A 24,220-nucleotide genomic window follows, 5' to 3' on the forward strand; every position below is an offset into this window, starting at 1 on the left:
GTACACACTTTGAAAAACAGGAGTAGTTTATTTCAGCTTCGGTCCCTTCTTAGAATCTTCTCTTTCACTCTCCTCTTTTTAAAATGTTGTATATTGGTTTTGTTTCCCTTGCACCTGATCCCTGGGCCCTGTCCCTTCTGCACTCACTAGTGCTCCACTGGCCTGTCTGGTCATGTTTTCAGGAAGAAGAGGGTCAAGTCCTATCAAAATGAAGGGTCTGCGACATGCAGAAGTGAATCAAGTCATACTTAAAAAACAAGTGCGCTCATCAAGAAAGAGCATAATAAATATACACTTGCCTCATTAAATATACACTTTGAACCTCTCGTCTTTAAGTGTGTGTTCGGCGCTCTCGCCGCTCGTGAGTCCCTCAGCAGACGGTTGTTTGCTTCACACCGGACACAAAGTCATTGTTGACTTATTGTACCTTTCTTTAGAGAAGTAACTTGCATGCTTATCTAATGCCATCTATGTAAGTTCCGTAAAAAATATTTGTGAGCGTGCTCTTTTACACAACCTAACCATTTAGTTCTGTTGCCTAAACAGGTTCTGCCCTGCAGGGACTAGCTCAGGGGCTCTGATCACTTAGAGCACAATGGGAGAACGCATCAGGAGACATCACACGGACCATTGTATGAGGGTTGAAAACAAACAAGTATATCCTTATTCGCACCTCTTCTCTTTTTTCCCTTCTTTTTCTCAAACTCCATCTGTGATGCCAGCTGGTGAGGGTTTCACTGATGTCGAGCTGAACATGATCCTTAAGTGCCGTCGCACTGATGTTGACCGACCTTTGAACTCTTGTCTTCTCAGGTACCGAACCCTGCCTGCTCTGAAACCGTGACTCCAGGCTGACACACTGGCTGACAGACACTGAATTTGGAGTGGGCAGATAAACAGATTGGAGGAGAGAGGGAGGTGAGTGAAAAGAATAACGAAATCCATTCCTATTTCTCCGTCTGTACGTCTCTGTTTACTGCTGAGCTGCTGCAGGATGGTTGGCTGCAACACATATCTATGACTCAAATGTGGTTTCAAATAGAAATCCTCTCTCTCTCTCTCTCCGTCTCTCTATCTATATCTATATATTTCACACATATATATATATATATAATGTGTATATATATATATGTGTGTATATGTATATATATATCCATGTGTGTGTATATATATATGTATGTGTGTGTGTATATATATCCCTCCTTCTGTGTGCCTGTATGTGGTCTATACCCATCACTGCACGCTCACTGCTTTCCCATCAGTGTATTTGAATAAACATAAGTCCCCATATTCCTCTGGGGGTCAAGTCCTCAGTATTCTAGATGAATGCTGAGCTCTCCTTTAAGTTAGACACATTTTGGTCTCGCAGCTGGTCGGGGTCTGTGGTCCAAGTGGTTGCGGATTTCACTCGCTGCTTCGGTCATAAGTAGGCATACTTATGTATGTTAAGTAGCTTTCATGCATTTCGCCAAGCGGCCTTCCTCGCTATCATCTCTGTGGAGTGTTTTTGGGGTCTGCGTGCGTGTTTATGTGTGAACAATTGATTGTTGTCGAGGTTTTAGTGGATCTCTGGCGAGACTGAACCCGGCAGAAGGCGTAACATCACGACAACATGACTGCTGCCGCTCAGTGGGCTCTCTGTGTGGTCCGGGGGGGCCGCTGGAATCAAGTCACTTAGGTTTGCGTTAGTGCAACTGCAAGGATGAGACGATGAAGCTCAGAATCACAGAAAACATTTGCAGACATTAATTTGTTGAAGATATTATTGTTATGACGATATCATAGGAATACTTTGTCAAGCAAAAATTCCACACAATAGATGGATTTTGTAAATTGAAGACGTCACTATGACACCTGGTGAGCTGTGACTGTCCTTTTGCAAATTTATTTCACATGTTTTATACTAAATGGTGAGAAGGTTAAACTAAAAAGAATAATCAATGCATGGATAATGGCTGTACCCCTTGCTTGTATTTATAACAGATTAAAGGTAAAGGGCCAAACGATGTTATCTGGTTACTCCCCTGCTGTACAGTGTATCCCTTATACCTGTGTTGGTCCCTTCCATGGGGGGCACCGCCCTCCTCCTTCCCATCTCCCCTCTTGTCGGTACACCTTTCTCATCTGCTGTTTGCTCCGCTCTCATTTGTGTGAGTTTTCTCTGCTTGTCTATTTGTCTTGCATGACCTTCTATCGCTAAATGTCTTCATATATCTCTGCCTCCTTCTTGCTTCTCCCTCCTGTGTGTCATCCCTTCTGTCTTTCTTGCCCCTTCGCCGCAGTGTCCTTGAGAAAGCAGTGACTTTGCCAATGAGCGCAGCAGAGCATCTCTCTCTCTCTCTCTCTCTCTCTCTCCATTGATCGCACACGTTTGGTAGGTCCATGGCAACACTGTGGAGCAGAACCGGCCCGTACGAGTCTCATTCCTTTCGTCACCATAAATAATTCATGACCCGTAACATTGGCTGTACTTTATGCAAATATTGACAAACCTGAGGAAAAAAATGAGTCGTGCTTGTTGTGCAAAAGGTATGCACACTGACTGTTTTCAGGAACATGGAATAAATCAAACTGCCGGTACAAAACGTCACGGCACACAAGAGTGTTCCCACAATCAGCTGTTCAGAAGGAAGTGAAGGGGAGTTATTAGTTGGTAAAAAAAAAAAAGTCGACCAATAATTCAAACGTTTCTGTCAAATCCTCATGTGTGGATTAAATCATGAGACATTTCAGAAAACTGGATTTGTTGCACCAGTTCAAAAACTCCTTGAGGTTCGTTACAGAAATCGAACAAATCGCCCTCGGGTGATGCCGCCAGCCCTCCTCATTAAGGCGCCCTCCACTAATCTTGGATCATGACAGCCCATTGTTGCGGTTTTCCGTGGCTTTTGAAATATAGATGGAGTCCGATTATCTGGTGGTAAGACGAGATGTTATCGTCTCCCGATGCCATTTGTTCTCTTTGGTCTCTGTTTTCCATCCGAGTTCATAGCGTATTGGGTCACAGCTTTTTCCTGCAGTCTTACGTGTTTTCTGTTGGAGATCAAGTATCTTGTGGTTACCTAGCTGCAGTGCTACAGCCTTTTATGGGAGACAGGTTTTGTAACTGTATCTTGAAGGTTTAGATAACAATCAGATTGAAGTTGTATTACACTGAAAAGTACAATACTTTCATCCAATAATTACATTTCTTACCTTTTTATCTACATGAAAACAATATATCAGTGCCGCCATGTTATCTCTCTCTCTCTCTCTGTGTGTGTGTGTGTCTCTCTCTCACTCTTCCTTATGTTTGGCCCACGTTCAGCTGAAAATGCTCCCGTAGCCATGGTGACCAATCCCAAGTGGGAAAGTTGATGCTGAATCTTTTTCTCACTTTCCTTTCCTCTCTTGTGTCATGCTATCTAATGCTCTCTCGCTCTCTCTCTCTCTCTCGCTCTCTTGCTCGCTCGCTCACACAAACTCGTTCACTGACTTTCGGTTAGGGGGTTTCTCCCACCGTACACCCACTTAAATCCTGTTTTTTCTCTTTCCATTTATGTCTCTAGCTCTCTGTATCTATCTATCGCTCTATCTATGACATAGATTTTATTTGATCACTGATGTAAAATAAGTAGGTCTGGGTATCAGTAATAAATAACCTTTTACAGTATTATATATAAGTAATATAATGTAAGTAATATAGATGTTAACAAAGTACAACGTATCAAAACCTCGCCCGTCAACTGATCCCTGCATTCCATCCTTTTCGTACCCAAAAGTTAGAAACACGATTGTTTAAGCGTTCTTCGATAAAAGGCCACATCTTCTCGGCCCCCCTCCGCAGCGTGTGGTGAAGTCGAGCGCGCTGTGTTTGACAGCGCTGGCAGTTCAATGTGCCGAGATGCCACCAAAACGTGTAAAAGTATGCAGGCTGCCTGTGGCGATAAAAATTAATGCAGCGGTGGTGAACTGAACGCTTCTATTAGCATGATGGGGGTTGAATGGAGTAGAATAAAAAGTATAAAATGAAGTACTCTGTATCACTTAAGGATACCGGCATCGGTACTATTATTATGTTTTAAACGATACCCAGATGATGAAGTGAGGAGTAGAATAATGTGAATTAGAATCTGGAGCTGGTTCAAGAGAGTGAGACAGAGTGTCCGACCTCAGCTACTGTTTGACATACTGGCGTTCTTTAGGACGTGTTCTCACCTGGTTATTACACATTTTAATCTTGCAGGCATCCAAAAATGTTTTTGTATGAATTGATTTGTTGTATTTTAGTTTCTCTTGTAACTAGACCTTCCTTATTTATTAAATGATCTTTTAATCTCTGGTTTTAAAGGACGCAGGCTTGGGCAAGACAGACTGGAGATTTAAAAGTGCAGGAAATGCAATTTAGTGAATTCATGATGATTAATAGTTAATTATTAATGACAAGTCCTGTTCCTGTGGCTCTGTAAAGTTTGTTTTAATATTAATAAAAAACATTTATTATAAAGTGCGAAAGAGACGGATGAATCATTTCAGTCATGGCTCCTTGGGCTCTTGTCACTTCACTTCATCCCTTCTTTCTTCTTCAATTCACATCCTCCCCCTTGTTCTTCCATCCCACTGCCTCCCCTTCCTTCCTGTCTCCACCTTTCTCCTTTCATCCATGTTTGCCACTTTTTTCTGCTATTCTCCCATTGGAGTTTATATTCTTCACTATTTCACCACGTTTCCTCCCTCACCCCCCTTTCTTCTGCTTTGCACGCCCCTCCTTGTGGCTCTATTATTCTTATCTGAATCCGCCACACCCTGCCGTTCGACCCTTGTCAGCATCTATCTCTCCTTTGTCATCCTGATTACTATCTTCCTAATCTCTCACCATCCACCTCCCACACTAGCACATCATATCCTACTTAACTCCCTCTCTTCCCCATCTTGTTCATCTCCCTCGTTCGGTCCATTTCTTGCTTTTCCTCCTCTTGTTTTTGTCTTTCTTACCTCCCTTGTGCTTTTTCTCCCACCGTACACTCACTTAAATCCTGCCTTTCCTCTTCTCTCTCTCTCTCTCTCTCTCTCTCTCTCCCCCTCCTCCTGTCCCTTCCTTGCTCTGACTCAGTCTCTCCGTCTTCTCACCAGAGTCGGAGAGGCAGACAGGAAGGAAGTGTGTAATGAAACGGCCATATCGAGCACACTGCCCAAATTGACCCGGAATGAATGGAGTCACTGATCAGCTCCAGCCAACGCTTGTGCAGATAAAGTTGGGGGCTGGGAGATAAAGTGAAGCTGCCTGATGTAGTACACAATGTACACAACCGGACAGAATGAGTACACATTCGCATTTAATTTGTGCATTTGTGAGTCAAAGTACACAATCCACAACGCTATGTGTGTGCTTGCTTGGGAATATCATTATATTACCAGTGAGCTGTATCTTAAATATTCATAAAGTACAGAAGGATAACTTTTCTGTTCTGCTGCATTCTGCATGAAATCGATACTTAGAAAAGTCCATGACTTCAGGCATTTCATCTGAAGGAGGAAGCGAGCTGTGTTCAAGATAAGTTCTGTGTTTGAGCAGAGAGACGGCCACGGCCACTAAAGAGAGGGGACGGGATAAAAGCACTGACAAACAAAAGAGGAGTCGTTCTATGTTCATTAATCTAAGATGATGTCATTCTGAGTGCATCCTGCGAAATTAATTTCTTAACAATACTTGAGCCTTCACTGTGATTTGGATTTCATAAAACACCACGCTCATCTGCTCATCTGCCACCACCCGTCACACGACTGCTTTTATTAATGAACAAATGAACAGAGAGCGATAGATTGGGAATGGACACACCACTGGGATATCGAGCACTACAGTGTGTGCTTGTGTGTGTGGCGTGTGTTGACAGCTTGCCTGTGTGTGTGTGTGTGTTGTGGAGTAGAAGCCCATTAGGGAATTGGTCCACATCTGGACAAACTAGCTATCCTCATGCGCTCACAAATCGTACTATAACATATATATATATATATATATATATACAGTATATATATATATACAGTATATATATATTTATATATATTGTATGTTTCAGAATAGCAAGAGATCTGTTTAGATTTTTCCGTGAGCCATTCTTTTGCTTTGACCTTCCCTCAAACTCATTGTTTAAGTACATTTTCATCATATAAAGGATTCTGTTAGTTTTTTTTCTCAATGTCATTGACACAGCTGGACCAAACATTTTTTTCTACCTCACCTCTTTCTATCCCACCCTCTTTTTTTGTAACCATGAATGAGTGCTGTGTGTCAGTAGCACCCTTTGTTTTCCTATTTAATTATTTTTTTATTCTCTGTGTTTATTCATTATTTAGTAACAAACGTGTCAGTAGGATGCGGCGACAACGGACGCTCCTTTTTGGCATTCGTTGGCAGTAATGCGATAAGTGTCTATAACAACTTACATCTTCACAAACCTGCTCGGACAAACACGCACACACACAAAGGGGTGGGAGTGTGACAGCTTTGTGTGTTGGCAAACACAAGCTTAGCAGTGAAGAAAGAGCCTTTCAGGCAGGATTAAGCTGTGAAGTGTCAATGGAACAGACAATTAGGCCAAAGACCACGAGGATATCACTGACACGGCAACAATCAGTGTCAGTGTGTCTGGACAGTAGTCTTGTAGATTAATGGTACAAAAGAAAACACACACACACACACACACACACACACACAGGCACGCTGTATGCACATTCACGAGTCTTCCCACAGACTATGGACTGTGGAGCCTCGGCAGAGCCCTGGCAGCACCATCTGTTCCTGCTGAAATCGGCACAGCAGGAGCCTACTAACACACACACACACACACACACACACACACACACATGCACACAGTTGCAGCATGCTTCAGTTCTGGCATAGTGATAGTCTATTTTTTCCCCATGCTGACGCAGGACAGTATTCGATTGTGTGTGCGTGTGAGGCAGTTAAGTTTTCAGGTCGAAGTCAGGTAACCCATGGAGATGACAGGTGTTTCTGAGATGAATAATGCTAAGCTAATTTTAAGACGATGTGGACGCACAGTCGGCCAACCAGTCAGCAGGAACTTTTGTTTTTTGCTTTTCTGCATTTTAATAATCGACCGAGGGGAGTTGCATGCCCCTGTCAATGTTATCTATTTCCTTTCCAGAAGCAACATCAGCGTTTCTTCTGCTTTCTGCCGCCTCATCAATACTGTGGTCTGACCTCCCCTGGCCTCAGAACCATGTTGTCGTACTCTAAAACATATTCAGGGTAGCAGGGTTGTGTAACTCACATGTTACACTCATATTTGTGCCTACAAATGGAAGACAGACGTGAACATGTTTCCAAAAAGGAGCTCATCAGCAGTCACAGTTACTGGGTTTAAACAAAGCCTGTCCTGCTGATGAATGGATTGCAATCCAGAGTTTAATCAATAAACCAAAGCTTGTTTCCAAGGTGTCGACTGAATCAGGCTTCCTTCTGCACGGTACGTGTGGAGTGTGTTTGGTTTCTTTTTGTGGGCCGATGCATTTCCTGATCGCAGTAGCAAAGACAGTTTAGAGGGAATAGCCGTTGAACCGTTGAACACTGTCATTGTGGCAATTTTGGACTTAAATCATTGTAGTCATCACACTGAGTATCTTTATGAATGAAGAACAACAAACAAACATGTTCATGTCCTTTAACCCTTGTGTTGCCTTAGGGTCATTTTGACCCGAATCAATATTACACCCTCCCCCCGCCTTAGGATTAATTTGACCCCATTCAATGTTTAATGTCGGTGTTCTTTCGGTAGTCAACAAACAAACATAAAGTGCCTCACACTTAAACTTGGAAAACAATATTAATTCAAATAATTTTCTGGAGGTTTTAATTGCTGGCGTCAAATTGAACCCAAAGGGTAAAATATGTTAGTAAATATAAAGGTAACAGGAGGGTGAAACATTGAATCGGGTCAAAATGACCCAAAGGCGGGGGGAGGGTGTAATATTGATTCGGGTCAAAATGACCCTAAGGCAACACAAGGGTTAAGTTCTGTGAATGGAATAACAACCGGAAGGGCTCAGCAGCTCATCACAAAATAAACCACAAGCAAACTCAAACAAATAAGGATGACAATCACATCACATGTCATTACGCTCACGCTTTCATCCAAAGTGACTTACAATCCTGTTGCATTCATACACCGTAGACGCAGCTACAGGAAGCAATTCCTGTGTAAAGTGTCTTGCTCAAGGACACATAGACTAGGGCGGGGATTGAAACTCCATCCCCCTGATTGAAAGACGGACGTGCTACCCACTGACCCACAGTCGCCCAATCACGTGTGCTACCAGACGTGCTGACTCTGAAAGAAAGAATAAGTTGCTAACATAACCGCAGGAAAACTCAAGAGAAGCAGGAGGGCAAAGATGATGGGAACAGACCAGGTGCATAAGTTGAGCTCCGTGGGGAAATGGGCAAGGTGGTCTGTATGAGACGTCATATTGTGTGTGTTTCTTCAGTGTCAGAGGGTGTCCACTGTGAGGAGAGGAGACTCGAGCTTACTTTGTAGTGAGACACAATGCGTGGTCATTTAAAATCGCCTTGTTCCTGAAAATATCAATAAATGAAACACTTGGTGAAGTGTAGTTGCATAAAACCAAAAAGACATAAAAGTCTTGAATAGTGTACCCATTTTACTGTTACCGTGGATGGAACTATTTCATGAGCATTCCCCTTTACTCTCAGGTTTAAACTGGTTTCGGATTACACACATGAAAACCAGCAGGGCTCCTTGTTCCCAGGACTGGAATCCAGAGCCATAGTTTTAAATTAATATGGGATGTTTTAATGGGCCGATTCCTGACAGTGATTTCAAGTTGCAATTGGCCGTTGTTCTGTTGACCTGTTCATTAATCTCCATGCCAACCGCCCAACAACTGCAGCGGTGTCCAGAAACGGACACGGAAAAAACAAAACGAAAAAGAACACATAAATCAATAAGGTAGCAAACTGGAAAAAGGAGAGAGAAACAGAGAAATGGCAAAAAGAACGCCATTTTAAAGGAAGACAAATTCTATACAGCGTGCACATGCACTTTTTTGTATTCTTTCAGAGAAATGCAACTAAGAATGAACCGGAATGAGATCATATCCCCGCTGTCCTGCGTTTCTAATATTTATTATAAATAATAAAGCATGTGTCGACACTGCTGCATCGCTCTGCATTAATGAGACATAATGCAGGCAATACAGCAGGCCTCGCTCTGTCGGGTGCATGTTATCCTTTGAAGAGGCGTGGGCTATTCTCACCGCCGCACGTCCAGGTTCTCAGACGACTCCCGGTTCTTACTGCTTGAGGTTTTGCACTTTCCGATGCCACTTTAAAATGTGGTGGTTTTTCATCTTTGGTCACAGGAAATAATTTGTCTCCATCCCCTTAAATGGTCTCCGGGCACATGGGTCCAGACACTGTGGCCACTGGCCAATATGACCAGTGGAACGTCCTGCGGTTCACGGTCGCCCGACACCTTTACTCAGGGAGCGGAAGTGGCCGTGTCCCCGCCGCTGGCCAGGCAGTTCACTCTTATTTTGATGGCTTGCTGATTATTTGCACAATTCTGGTGCAAGCAGTGCCCGGCCTCCTCCGCCAGGTGGGCCAGGAATGCCTTCCAGTGGACGAGCAAAGGCAACCTTCCACTCGGCTTATCTGGACGTGTGTCTGGGCTCTCAATGGAGTACAGCCTCTTACTTTGGCTGCAGGGTAAGCTTACTCCAGCCTCTGTAGTTGTGCCATTGGACCTGGCCCTCAGCTCTGGATCAACGGGCTCCACATGCTGCTCACCAGGTGGAATAAGAACAAAAGGGCTCAGGGTGTCCAACCTTTGCCACCGGCCCTAAAACAATAAAAAGACTAGTGTATCTATCCAAGAGCTCCCTCTCTCACTGAAGCGTGTCCCTTCCTCTGTTTCCATGCGTTTAGACTTTCGTTATATAGATACTCTGGGTAATTTCACACAATGGATATTGTTATTGTCTTAATTGTCTTCTTCCCATGACGTCTTGTTGACAAAGGAATTACATCCTTAAATATAGAAAGATACACAAGTGTAGAACTCTGTCTTAAATTGAAAGTAAGTTGTAAGTTGTTTTGTGGGGAAGAAATAATTGTTTATTTGCTGGAAAGGAAATTTGTTAATTTTGGATTTCACAACCAGAAGTTACATTATAACTGGATTGGTGTCACACTGTCAATGAGTAACATTGGAAGTTAACAAGGGTGTTCATTGTGTGTTTGCCTCAATGTAATCCATTAAATTAAATTGTCACGGAAATCCTGCAACTGGCAATTATCTTTGCTGTTCTCTTTGTGCAATTGGTAGCAACATTATTATTCTCCTAATACTTTCTCTCAGCATAACTAAAAGAGGACCCTCGGCCTTCTCCAGCCCAGATTACATTCAATCTCTTGCAGCTTCTATTTCAGGCAGCCTGTTAGTCGAGTCTGCTAAACTTTAGCATTTCAACTGCTCTGCTGGCAGCACAGACCAGATCAAAAGAGAAAGGAAATAGATGCAAAGTGTTGTAAAGTTGTAGGAGAGATGAATAGTAAAGATGGTGTGGCCAAACAGACATGGAAAGAAAATACATGAGGGTGTTAATCACAATTCTGCATTTATTTTTGACATTTTCATGAAGAACGGGGGTGAATACATTCTTTACCGTCTCCTTTGAACACTTGGGAGTTCTTCTCTGCAATCTCCTCAGCAATGAAACAAATAGGACCTTTTGAGACGCCGTCTTTCTTCTCTCTCCATCTCAGCTGGCCTCTCTCTTCCTGTAATGCTGTCGATGTTTCTGACCGCTTGTCTCGCCATCTGTCGCTCCCTGTCTCTGTCTGGCTCTGTCTGGCTCTGTCTGTCTGTCTCTCTCTCTGTCTGTCTGGCTCTCTCTGTCTGGCTCTGTCTGTCTCTGTCTGGCTTTCTCACCCCAGTAGATAAATAGACGAGATAACAGTCGAGCACCTGTTTACACAATGTGTGCTCTTCTCAACAGAAAGGGTTAGAGAGAGGTATAAGGGACACTTTTCCGATATTTTCCCACATGCAAACATTATGGCACTAATAGCCCTGGAGCCCGCCACACACAAGTCAGTACCAATGTAACACAGAGACTACTCACACTCTCAAACAGCCCTCCAGGTGTGTGGTGAATGTCTAAACATGATCAGAAATAGCACCGGTGAGAAAAAGCATTCATGAGAGCAAAAATACTTTACCCAAGAATAAAAAGAGAAAAATCAACAAGTTGAGCTTTAAAATAACTTAACATCAGCCATATTGACACCTGCTCAAGATGATCTTCATAGGTGTGCTTCAGTGCAGCGTAGAGACGTCTGTACAGGCGAGTCGGACATGTGACGGCAGGGCAAGAGCTGGAAGGAATCCACAGAGCTGTGAGTACCTACCGAAGCCTGTTTGCCTCATTTAGGGTTCCTCAGCCTCATTAAGGATTCCTGAGCCTCATTAAGGGTTCCTGAGCCTTATTAAGGGTTCCTCAGCCTCATTTAGGGTTCCTCAGCCTCATTAAGGGTTCATCAGCCTCATTAAGGGTTCCTCAGCCTCATTAAGGGTTCATCAGCCTCATTAAGGGTTCATCAGCCTCATTTAGGGTTCCTCAGCCTCATTAAGGGTTCATCAGCCTCATTAAGGGTTCATCAGCCTTATTAAGGGTTCATCAGCCTCATTAAGGGTTCCTCAGCCTCATTTAGGGTTCCTCAGCCTTATTAAGGGTTCATCAGCCTCATTTAGGGTTCCTCAGCCTTATTAAGGGTTCATCAGCCTCATTTAGGGTTCCTCAGCCTTATTAAGGGTTCATCAGCCTTATTAAGGGTTACTCAGCCTCATTAAGGGTTCCTCAGCCTCATTTAGGGTTCCTCAGCCTTATTTGGGGTTGTCCGTCCGTGGTTGTCTGTTGAATTCTCATCACATGATACCTCAGCAATGCTTTTAGTGAATAACTTCAAATTTGGCAGAAACTTCGACGTGGACTGATACACTGATTACAATTTGGAAATCAAAGGTTACGCTTCATCTTTAAAGAAAATAGAGTGACGTTCACTGGGTAAATTAATAGAAGCTTGAGTTTAGACCACAGGATTTGTTTCTTTTTTTTGCTTGATATTTGGGTTTACTGAATCTCTGAATATATATGTTGGGTTTTGGACAGTTGTATGAAACACATTTTAAGACATCACCTTGGGCGTGGGAGAAAATGTGATACGCTAAAGAAATGAAGTGTAATACATGTTGTCTAAGGCAAAGCAGTGGACTCTGTTTGAGCCAGATGACATCTTATGTGAACAACTTTGGCAGGAAGCTGGTTCCTGGCAACGGGCCATGGGCTTTCTTGGTTATAATCACTCTACAGATGTTTGTTTTTGATATACTTGGGGTTCTCTCAAACACCCAAACACAAAAAGAAACTAATTTTATGTTTTGTAATTCATAATTTTCTAAAGCGCCGGCACAATTTGGTTGTGGCTGTACTACGTTCGCCCTCCGGCTAGCCATGCATGTAGCCATCCGGTAATTGGAGATCCTTTCACCGGTGGAATATTGACAGTGTCTTGCATTTTGATATGGATGAAACGCTTCAATCTAGCCTCAGTTATTGCACATCAGTCCACAACATTTTACGGACTGACTGCTGATTTTCTAAACACAATGTGAAGCAGAGAAACAAAACTCCAAAAGGCGATCCATTGGGAAAATGAGTTCTCCAACACTAATTAGCACACTCTGTCGTTTGTCAATCCTCTGTCGCCCTTCGCTCTGTGTTTCCACTGCTCATCTCAGTTGATGGTTATCACATGAGAAAGGTGTAAATTGCTGCTCAGAGCAATCTCAGCAGATTCCCCCGGCTCTCTCTCCCGTAGCGTTCACTTCCCTCCCCAAGTTTCCTATATCCTCTCTCCTAGTCCTTTCATCAGTGGAGGGAACATGGGATGTTATCACCAACGCCTCGTGCAGGAAGGACACAGCACAGGTGTGTGTTTCCTCCTGCATAAAGAAATATATTCAACAACTATGGGAGCAAATCGAGGTGCTGGTGCACCCGTGTGTGTGTGTGTGTGTGTGTGTGTGTGTGCACATGCTAATGCGGATGAGCCGCCGTCGGTGTTAATGAGCCAGGCCCTCGGCCAGATTCCCCAGCTTTTCTCCTCTTCTGCTCTGGAGAAAAACATCCAAATCCGTCATTAATGTCCCACCAGAATGGTGTGAATAAGAGAGGAGAAGAAAAATGAGAGTGGATACTGGTGGGAGGCCTACGAAAGAGATTGAGGGGGGTGCAGGGAGAAATGTAATACTTGGTCTGCTTGAGCCTAATGAATAATAAAATGCACGAGGATTTCTGAACAAGCACGCAGCCCTGCAAGTGCAAACATGGCCCCTCGGTCGCCCTCGGTCCCCGTGGCCTACAGAGGAGGGCGGGTGCCCGTTAGGCCACATGGTGTTCATGCAGGGCTTTATTTAGGCTTTGATTCAGACATCAACTTTCTGTTTTGGTTCCATTATATTTTTCCACGGGTGTATCTTTCATTCGTGTACACATGATTTTAATTCAAGAAAAATGAGACGGTGCCATGAGACTGAAACTCAGGGAGGGTATTGTTGTTGTTGTTGTTGTTGTTTCTCACTGAATTGTTCTGATCATGAGAATCGAATGGGGGCTGGCACGTTGTTGTTGTTGTCATGCTTCTTGGCAGGGCCTTTTGTACCCCGTGTCTGTGTTTGTGTGCGTGCGCTCCAATAATGTGCAAACAACACTAAGTGGCCAGGCCAAGCTGGAAGAGCGTGAACCCCCCTCAGGCACAACGTGTCGGCTGTCACGGCCAGTGTGGCAAACCAGTGGCGTGGAGAGGGAGACCTGGAGAGGAAGTGAGGAGCAGCCTCGGGTCGAGTCTGTCGGCCCGAGGGGCTCGACGTCTGCCTTTCCTTGTTGTTCATCCCACTCCCCTCTGTCCCCTCACACCTCGTTGTATTCTCCATATAGTTCTGCTCATTGCCTCTTTTGCCCACTCTCCTATGTGCTCCTGTTCACGCACATGTTCAATCTCCCCCCAATTTTGACTAACCTTTCTTTAACTACTCGGTGCATCTCTCTCCGTCTCCTCTCTCGCTCTGGTTCCCTGTGGATCCCGGTGAGCTTTCGCCGAGAGGCTGCAGCTTCAGCACAATTTAATCCCCCCCAGCAGGTCTGCTCGCCAACATTCACACCTGTGCTTATCTTTCCTGCCCCCTGACAGCATCCAGATAGAATCCTGGATGTATGTTCAGCGGTCTCAAGGTGATGAGATACTCTACACCAGGGGTGCTCAATACGTCGATCGCGATCGACCGGTCGATCGCGGCGACCTGCCAGTCGATCGCGGCGTTGTATGGTAGATCGCATGACCTAAAAAAAAATTGGCCCGCCCCCCTGTTACTTTCTCTCTGGCGCCACATTACAGCAGCAGCATGTCATTTATGTCTCTACGTGTCGCGTTAACAGTCCTCTGCCCGCCGTCTCGTGCACCGCGGAGCTCCGACACCGGTTTGCGCGCATCGGGACGGAGCAAAAAAAAAGTCACTAGCACCCCCCCCCCGTCAACAATCCTTCGGCTCGCACGCGACTCTCACTAGCACCCCCCCCCCCGTCGGTCGATCGCCTTGACTCGGTCACATAATAAGTAGCTCGCATGCTGAAAAAGTGTGAGCACCCCTGCTCTACACACTGTTTATTTATCAGGTAGAGCGTAACAAAAAGAAAAACTGACACTGATAAGGTGCAACAGCAGAGATGCAGTCTGGTGTGTGTAATGGACTCTAATAGATGTGTGTGTGTGTGTGTGTGTGTGTGTGTGGTCTTCTGCTGGATTCAGCCACATGATTGTCCGTATTGTTTTCCATAGCAGTGCAGTGCCCGCTTCATCTAATCCCAAAGAGATGATGGGTTTTGCAGATGAAACTCAAATGCAGTAATGAGGCTCTGGCAAAGTGTTTATTTTGGAGGCAATTCTTTTCAAATAAAATATGAACAGAAATGTATCCGCTCCTATTTGTATGACTGATTCACTTACCGTACTTCAATAATTTAATCACGCAAGTCCGATGCAAATTTGCTTGTTTGTGTTTTATTTCATTAGAAATTGAATGTCGTTGGGTTTTGGACGAGAAAATACATTTTAAGCATCATCTTCAAAACAACTAGATGAATGGAGAAAATAATCGGCAGATGAATGGATAAAGATGTTTTCTACCCATTATTGTCATCATAGATTCAGGTTTTTACTCATTTTTTAAATCCCTATTTAGCTTAAATAAGGCATCCCATGAATCTGAATCTGGAAGACTCAGAGGAAACATCTCCCACACTCTTGTGTGAACACATGCGCGGCTCTATAAATGTCATTGCTCTGGTTTGAGTTGGACCAGGAGTGCCTGTGTACTGTCAGTGGTGATGCTGTTGACATTTCATGTGGTGAATAGGAACGCTGTGCATCTGTTCAGCGTCGCACTGATGCAACTGGCCTGTGTTTACACAGCAACATCAGCTGTTTAGGTTACTTTATAGAGCCCCATGAGCAAAAGGTAAAGGTCACAAGTAGCTTCATTGTGGTTCGAGGTTGCAAGTAATTTTTTTTTTAAAATCACAATAGGCTTAGAAAACCAGAAAGAATACTTAGTTTACTGGCATTTAATAGTTAAGAATGATGCTTTTTGTTTGTTCCGTGTGTTAAATGGAGCTTTTATTTTCTCAGTATCATTTTCCCGTCACCTCTGTTAGATAAAATCAATTAAAGCCAGGAAAGGATACGGTTAGAAGTTAGCTGTCATATATAGCATTGGCAGGACCACTCTCTAGCACAGTGGTCCGGCTCTCACCGACCACTAAATATTGTAATTTCCTGTCCAACTCTGAGTGTTCTCAGCCCCTTTTCTGTCCCCTTTCTTGCTGTCACTTTCTCCAATGTTTATCTTGGGGGGAGGGGAGGGGGGATTCAGTAGCTCCAAAATATATTGGTCTCCATTCATACATCTTATTTTTTTCGCAATTTCTTCACTGCTTCATCTCATCACGTGGTTGGACATATATTATTCATGCGGCATTAGCATATCTATGTATGTTACAAGTTCAATTAATTTTATTTTGTATAGCCCAATATCACAAACGACACATTATGTAAATGGAGGAGGGTGTGTCTTAAGTGTGTAAGCCAGTGTACAGATGCAAGAACTTGTTTGTATTACATCCCCCCCCCCCCCGTCCGTCCGTCTGTCTGTCCATCCGTCCGTGTGTCCACATTGGTTGATCAACCATCCTGTCGGAGCTCTTCCTCAAGCCGCTCTGCTGAGGAACTGTGTGAGAGTAAATTGGGTGTTACAGAAGAAATGAAGGTATGGATGGAATTGGATTCTGCCGGGTTCGACTAATGCTGCTTTAATGCGATGGGGGTTGATGCTGGTTATTATGCCACTGACTTGATTTGATCTCTTTTGCTCTTTGTTTAAAAAAAGAAAGAAGATTGTGTCGTATTAATACTTTAGTATGTATATAATCGACACTATTTTTATCTGGAAGAGATTGTCCTTTCCTCTGGACACCCTCCTCCGGGAGTTGTTGATGCACAGATCAACCTTTCATCCTTTCCCCCTCTCCCTCTCTGTCAATCACTTTAGAAGCACAACCTCTCGTAGAGCAGTGGCCAGAGGGACAGAGGAGCACATGAGGAGCAGAAACGGCGTGACAGCGACATCCTGACCGGTAACCTTGCGTCTGCACCCCCCACCACGAGCAACGCAACTCCAGAAGCGGGGCGTCCGAAGGAAGGAAGCGTGTGACCACTCCTCCTGCAGCCATGGTAATGCTCTCTGGAGGCTCTGGTGTGACTGGATGCCTGTGCTGTGCTTGCGTTTGCTTGGATTGCTGGTGAGTTATCCACATTAGAGCAAGGAAACTAAAGGGTGAGTTTAAGAGTTCAAGCTGATAAGAGATTGTGCCGATAGGAATGTGTAGATCTGTCGAAGGGGAGGAGAAGACCGACGGCTGAAAGAGATAGAGGATGAAGAAGGTGAAGAACAATGAGAGGACACAGAAGGGGACAGTGGTGGTAAACAATGAGCAAAAAAACACAATCGGTCTAATTACTGATGTCTGTTTATTAGGTTTTCTAGATGTATTTCTTGATTTTGCTCTCCACCACGAGCGCATATTCCTGTAGTTAAGTCATTTTGCAAGGAATGAACGTCTCAAATTGTGCCGTATTTATTTGTTGACGTCAAATATGAAAATATGAAAATGAGGTTTGTTGAAGAGACGTGTTACGGGAGGGTGAAGATGTGGAGAAAGAAAAGCTAGTGCTTTCTTTTTTTAGTGATGAGAGGGCGTCTCAAAGATCAAAGAGAGCATGCGAGGGGGAAACGAGAAGTGGGGGCAGATAAGACCGTAAAAACATGAATGACGGGCAGAAACACGAGAGATGAAAAGCGCAAAGGTTATGGGACGTAAAAAGAGAAGTGTGGAGTGAAGAAATGGGGGAGAGAAGTGAAGAGAGAGATGAGGGATTGATTAACGCTCCTGTGACAGTGGGAGCTTTTCCCCCCGAGCGCAGCAAAAGATTAATTATTAAAAACTAGAACAGGAGGAGGAAGGAGGACAAATGAGGGGGGGGGAAAGGGAGAGAGTGGAAGAGTGGTCGGTAGGGGAAGGTTGAAGAATGGAAGGGGAGGTGTGGAGGGAAGGGGAGGAAAAGGAATGATTGAGAGAAAACAAGATGTTGCTGATGGTGCTGAGGTTGGACACCGCAGAAGAGGGCCCATGGTTGAGCTCATAAATAACCAAGGGTAATGAGACGAGTGTGTGTCCGTGTGGTTGTGTATGTGTGTGTGTGCGCATGCAGCTTGCGAACACAGTCGTGTGATTAGTCTTAAGCTGTGATGACTCAGCAAATACTGAGGGTGACCTTGTCAAGGGCGTCACCGTGCAAACTGCACAACACACCTAACAGCTACTTTATTGACTTTCCCCTGAGCTTTCTACATTGAATGAATTTACATGTCCACCGTGCTTCTGTGTCTTCTCTCACACACACACACACACACACTCGCTCGCACACACACCGTGGATTGATTATTTAGTGTACGTCCGGCATGTTGCATCGCGCCGTCCTTGTACATGTCATCACTTCCTGCAGGAGACGCTGCGGATGTTGCCGGGCGGAAAGTTTCCACAGTCGCGTGGTCTCAGTTTCGCTTCTCATGTCATGTTGAATGTAACATTCTCTTTTCTTCGCTGCATTTCTTTATGAACAATTGGTAAAAGACATAATTGCGTTACAAAAGCTTTTGTCGAAAAACAGGGAGACATATTCCACTCTAACATTTGATGGTTCTTCCATACGAATGTCATTGTGTTGAGGTATTTCCCTCCTGGAGACATGACCGTACTAAATACTGTTAGTATGCCCAGCAACAGTGCCATGTCAGCTCTTCTGCTTTTAGTGCTCCGGTCATATTGTTTTATAGGCAGACCTTTAAAACCGTGCCGACACAATGAAGGGGGCAAAGGGCGTAGGAAGGAAACTCTCTTCCTTTAGTGCAAAGGAGGCTGGGTACTGTAGCTTGGAGCAGCTAGTTCATTCACTTGATTTGACGGCACGTTTACAATGAAGATCATCCCTGAAACATGGCGGGTATTGTGCCGACGTGATATGTATTTCTCGTCTTGTTTCTAGTTTCATGTACGGATCTTTTTGCCGGTTTGACATGGAAAGCCAGTTTTGTTGTTTTGCTGCTAGATGATTTTTCACATATATTTTGATGTCTGTTTACTCTGATCAGAGAGAGAGAGAGAGAATAGCAGAGTGTGTCAGGCCGGCAGAGTGCAGATAAATCACTGGATGAATTTGTAATGCAATCTCTCCGAGGCTGCTGGATGTTACAGATAAATATCGTGTGTGTGTTTCTTGAGCCATCACTCCAAGCCTGTTTTGTGATGTTTTTAAAAAGTTCTTAAAGTTATGTTTCCCGTTTCTCCTTTAACTTTACTTGCTTCACATGTTCAGTGTGACATTTTCTCCCAAAAAGTTTTGCGTGGTGATTTATTTATTTTTGGGCTTCAGTGTATTTTTTTCCGATGAAGATGTGTTGTCAGCTTCAGTGCAAACAAACGTCTGTTTCTGCAGCTGGCAAAAAAATACAAAGAACGCAGTTGTCATCATCTCCCCGCAACTCCTTCTGTCCATCTCTGCTTTCAGAGGCGTTCTCTGTCGTCCTCTTCCCGCCTTCATCTCTGTCTCTCTTCACAACGAGCCCGTCTTCCAAGCAGGCGGCTTGCACTTAAGGCACATGACTTATTAAAAAGAGGAGCACACAAGCGCTGCAGGCGCACTGCCGGAGCACGCACACACATCCAATACCGTGTTCCTATATGGTGCTCTTAAAATAAATTAGTTTTGTAGACAGACATTTTTTTAAACTGCATGGAATCTAATCACAGCTGCTTTTGTTCCAGTGAGTCTGGTCCTTGGCACTGGGTCAAGTCATGTGTGGGTGACACATGGGTTGTATGTGCAAGTGTCATCAACACTTTTTTAAGACTTGAATATGTTGGATTTATTTTTGTTGCCATGATGTGTTCAGGGTTTTGGTGTGTGTCTGTGTGCACATTAGTTTATTACACAGAGAGTTGTAAATGCTGTGTAATGCAGTTATGTAACTTGGGCCTTGTGTGTGTGTGTGTGTGTGTGTGTGTGTGTGTGTGTGTGTGTGTGTGTGTGTGTGTGTGTGTGTGTGTGTGTGTGTGTGTGTGTGTGTGTGTGTGTGTGTGTGTGTGTGTGTGTGTGTGTGTGTGTGTGTGTGTGTGTGTGTGTGTGTGTGTGCGGCCACATAGCACAGTGCATGGGGTGCTGGTGGCTTGCAGAAAGCTGGGATGAGCATTTCTGTTTCTGAATTACAAGCAACAGATTCCCCTATAACAATGTACACATTCTGTATTATTCACATTTGACTCTTCACAAAATTGGCAGTTGTTTTGGATGTTTGACCTTTAGTGAAACAATTTGCTGTTGTTGAATTTAGGCTCAAACTCTGACATTTGCAGTGCGGAGAACTTCACATATTACAAAAGTGCGTGTAAATATTTAGGATACGGTTACGGCGTTAACATTTACGAAATGTACTCGATGTGCCGTGCACTAGACGAGGTTTTTGACCGATGCTATCAGCGTGGTCAATGAGGAATTAAACATCCGTCATATGATGACATTTTATTCTGCAAAGAAGAGGTGGACTCAGTTTAGCATTTATTTTATCTTTGCAACGTTTGTCATGTATATACATTTTGGAGTCAAATGTATTAATTAAATTATAATTATTAAGTTCGCTGATGAATACTTTTTGATGAAAATCTGGTTTAGTTAAAAATGAATGCACTTTCTTTATTCTATTATTTTTTTAAAGCACACACAGTTGTTATTTCAATAAAAATTCAGCGTGGACCATTGCGTTACAGATTTGTTGGGACGGTGGGGCACGAACATCTTTCTTCCTCTGAAGTGGGGCGCCACAGAAACAGTTTGAGAACTGCTTTATAGTGACATGCATCATTACTACATATTCTCATTTGTCAAACATTAATAACATGTAAGAAACAGGATCTAAATTGCTCCAGAAGGAAAAAGACGAGATATCCAAAAGCTTAATTAATGGAGTAAATGGTGCCAAACGCTGGGGGACATTTTATCCTGGGAAATATTAGAGGATCATTCTGGCGTTGTAATTTTCATTTATTTAGTCACGGTTCAAACGGTATTGCACTTATCAGAATAATTGCTGATATGTTGTGAGGCGAATCACAGAGAATCAACAATGAATACAAATCATTTGAGACTGATCTTGATTGGAGACATCAAGCCGGCGCATAGGAGCACTTCTAAAAATGTCCGAGCTGCGCCTCTTCTTGAGGGATAGGAAACCAAAGATCCTATAGATGTCAATGCAGTTTGATGTGTGGTTGCATTTGGTATGTATTTATTTCTCGTTAAACAGCCGCAGGTTTTTTATTGATTTTGCGACCACGCCTGACCCTGAGCGTTTGTGATACCTTAATAACTATATGTTTACCGCCGCCGGGCCCCTTTAGTCTTTTCTGATGCTTCTCAATAACCTCTGCTCTCCCGCCAGCCTTGGCGATGATGTGTGTGTGTGTGTGTGTGTGTGTGTGTGTGTGTGTGTGTGTGTGTGTGTGTGTGTGTGTGTGTGTGTGTGTGTGTGTGTGTGTGTGTGTGTATGTGTGTGTGTGTGAGTACTCCTGCAGATCAGAAATAGTTTTTTTTAAATAATACATGATGGTCTGATCTATGGCTGTGAGTCTATTATATATATAGGCAAGGGATCAAGTCAGCGATCAATGCTTATATATATGGTTCGGGCAACCAACTACACGGAAACTCTTGGACGTAATGTTGTTCATTTAAAGCGGTTTGTTTAGAGTCGATGGTTTAGAGACCTGTTTTACCTTCTTCTGTTTACATTTCTGCTGTTTACACAGGATATAGGATAAGTTTCCTCCTAAACAGGGCGTGTCGACTGGATGTATATTGAATTTGTAGAGATGGCAGGATTAACTTCGGCCCTATAAGATTTGAATGATCCCTTCCAAGGATCAGCTCTCGGTCAATGCGCTGAAATTGGACTCCATTTTGTTAGTTAGTGACACCGGGGGTTGCTACAGGCATCTGGTGATTTATTTCACTCTCAATCATCTTCTCGCACATCGCTCACATGGACAGCAGAACATATTGAGACAATGACCTCTGGGTCATGTGCCCGGCAGGATGCATTCAAGGACAACCAAGGTGTTTGTCTTCAACCAACGGAGTGCGTGTCTTTTTAATCAGGTTGTGAAGATGGGAGGAGAGCCACTAGCACTAATTCACCAGAGAGCATTTCAGACTTATTGCTTTTTGTTTGTTTGGTCTTGGTTCATTAAATTGGAAGAACGCTACGTTTTTGCAGTTATCATGACATTTCCACCCAACCTTTCCTTTAAACTGGTGTGAAATGCTGCATTACTTCCGATCTTGGCCACAGTTGCTGACTTATCGTGTCACTTGTCTAAATGTCTGCAACATTATCTGGACAGGCGCTGGCCTAGGGGGTCGATTCCTGTCAGTGAGTCCTCCTTTACTGCTCTGATTTACATGGTGATCAGAGCGGCTGGGCCACAACTCCCCCCACGGTTGAGAAATACCAACACACACACACACACACACACACAGATGCATCGACACTCTCTTCCTAATGTGGTTTATGGCTGCAGAAGCTCCCATTAGCAACGGCTCATAAAACGTGCGACTGCTGGTCTGTTAAACACTGCTCTAAGACACGCAAGCAAAGCGATACACATGTAGATACACTCAGGTTTTATGGGCAATGCTTTTTGCTCAAGCCAAAAATATAATATTTTCTCTATAAAGAGGTAAAACATCAGTTGGAGACGGTGACAATTACTCACAGCTCAATGAAGGAACAGTGTGGGGATTCACAATCTTCAGTAACAACTTAATTAATAAAAGATGCATCCACTACTGCATCTTATTTTTTTCTTAAAAGCCAAAGATTAAACATTTTTAATGTTATAAAAGGCACAAGAGACCTGCAGGAAAGCGTTGTATGTTGTTCATTGTATTTGGGTTAAGGTTACAAACTTTTGTCGATCAACTGATCAATAAACTGTATTGATTGTATTGTTTCATCCCGATGCCTCTAAAGGATGACACTCGTACCACTTCTAAAGGTTTATACAATACAGCTTTTATTGAGCAAGTATTGAATGTCGGAAAATGTGAAAATGAAGCCGAGTATGTCGGTGTAATAACAATGTAATAACCTAAGCAGGTATTAACCTGCTGGCAATTCACTTTGGTCACTGCCTTGTGTATATATTATGTTTCCCCTGTATATTTAGTGTTGTTATTGTGTTTTATTATGAACTTTTATTTTTATTAATGCTCTAATGTGCACCCGCTGCTGTGATCCTGAAATGTCCCCACTGTGGGACTAATAAAGGAAGCTCTAATCAAAGAAAGACACGATGATGGATATTTTTAACAGTGTTATATTCCTTCAAGGTATCAACTCCACGTCACTCCAGTGTCAAAGTGTTGGAGGATTATTTTTGAGTCCCAGCGAGAATGTAGAATCCAACCGTGCTGAATATTGGTGCCACACTCGACACACTACACAGGCTTTGAGGCTGCAGCTATTGTGCAGTGCTTGTCCTCCATTCTGTTAATAGCTTTATCTCACTCAATCTGATGAAAGAGAATGTCACCAGTTCAATTAGGAATGGGATGAAAAGCGTGCGCGGGATACGCGACGCACAGTTGGTCCTTGGATTTAAATTAAATTGATAGTAGAGCTCCAGCAACACTATCCATACAAAAAAGGTCATCTCTCTCTCTCTGTGTGTGTGTGTGTGTGTGTGTGTGTGTGTGTGTGTGTGTGTGTGTGTGTGTGTGTGTGTGTGTGTGTGTGTGTGTGTGTGTGTGTGTGTGTGTGTGTGTGTGTGTGTGTGTGTGTGTGTGTGTGTGTGTGTGTGTGTGTGTGTGTGTGTGTGTGTGTGTGTGTGTGTGTGTGTGTGTGTGTGTGTGTGTGTGTGTGTGAATTAGCATGGCTGGTGTGTGGTTCTCCGAGTCGGTGTGTGTCGTTAATAAGGGGGAATGTGGGTCCTGCAGATAAGCAGCCTACTCGTGTTTAACTGGGTTATTCCCCTCAGGCGCACAGCGCGACAACCTCTAATGATTGAAAATGAACCTCATCAGATTCAGGTAATAATACCTTGTAATCTTAATTGTTTCTCTCAGATAGGACATCTCTATGTTTCCAAGAGAAAATAAAGAGGCGTAAGTGAAGGAAAAGATGTGGAAATATTGTAATTCAATTTTAATGTTAATAACAACACAAAAGTAGTTAAGAAAGAACCGAGAATTTAAATTAACAATACAACACAAATTGAAAAGCCATGTACGGTATATTCCTTATCTGTTGTATTGTTTTCTGTTTTTAATAGTTGCCCCAGAGTAATTATCGCATTGATCTTTCTCCACATTGGCACGAAAGTTCCTTGTATCACTTTTACATCAAATTATTATTTAGTTTATAGTTAATGGACAGATGTTTAAATAATCTCTCACATTAGGGTTAGGGTTCAA

The 24,220-nt window shown here is 43.4% G+C and overlaps 1 protein-coding gene across 4 annotated transcripts in view; it reads left to right on the forward strand.

Annotated features, from left to right (window-relative positions):
• Positions 1-821: 821 nt before the first annotated feature.
• The window catches only part of strbp (spermatid perinuclear RNA binding protein), a 44,048-nt gene continuing 20,649 nt past the window's right edge, over positions 822-24,220 (forward strand). For 2 of the 4 annotated variants that reach the window (XM_056433157.1, XM_056433159.1), the window contains exons 1-2: positions 822-918; positions 16,686-16,867. In XM_056433157.1, the coding sequence (XP_056289132.1) occupies positions 16,865-16,867 (3 nt within the window). In that variant the 5' untranslated portion in view covers positions 822-918; positions 16,686-16,864. Of the gene's footprint in view, positions 919-16,316; positions 16,404-16,685; positions 16,868-16,924; positions 16,936-24,220 lie in introns of those variants that run through there. The other 2 variants (XM_056433158.1, XM_056433160.1) reach the window with 2 other exon arrangements.

Source organism: Pseudoliparis swirei, chromosome 15, assembly GCF_029220125.1.
Source record: "Pseudoliparis swirei isolate HS2019 ecotype Mariana Trench chromosome 15, NWPU_hadal_v1, whole genome shotgun sequence".
Classification (NCBI taxonomy): Eukaryota; Metazoa; Chordata; class Actinopteri; order Perciformes; family Liparidae; genus Pseudoliparis; species Pseudoliparis swirei.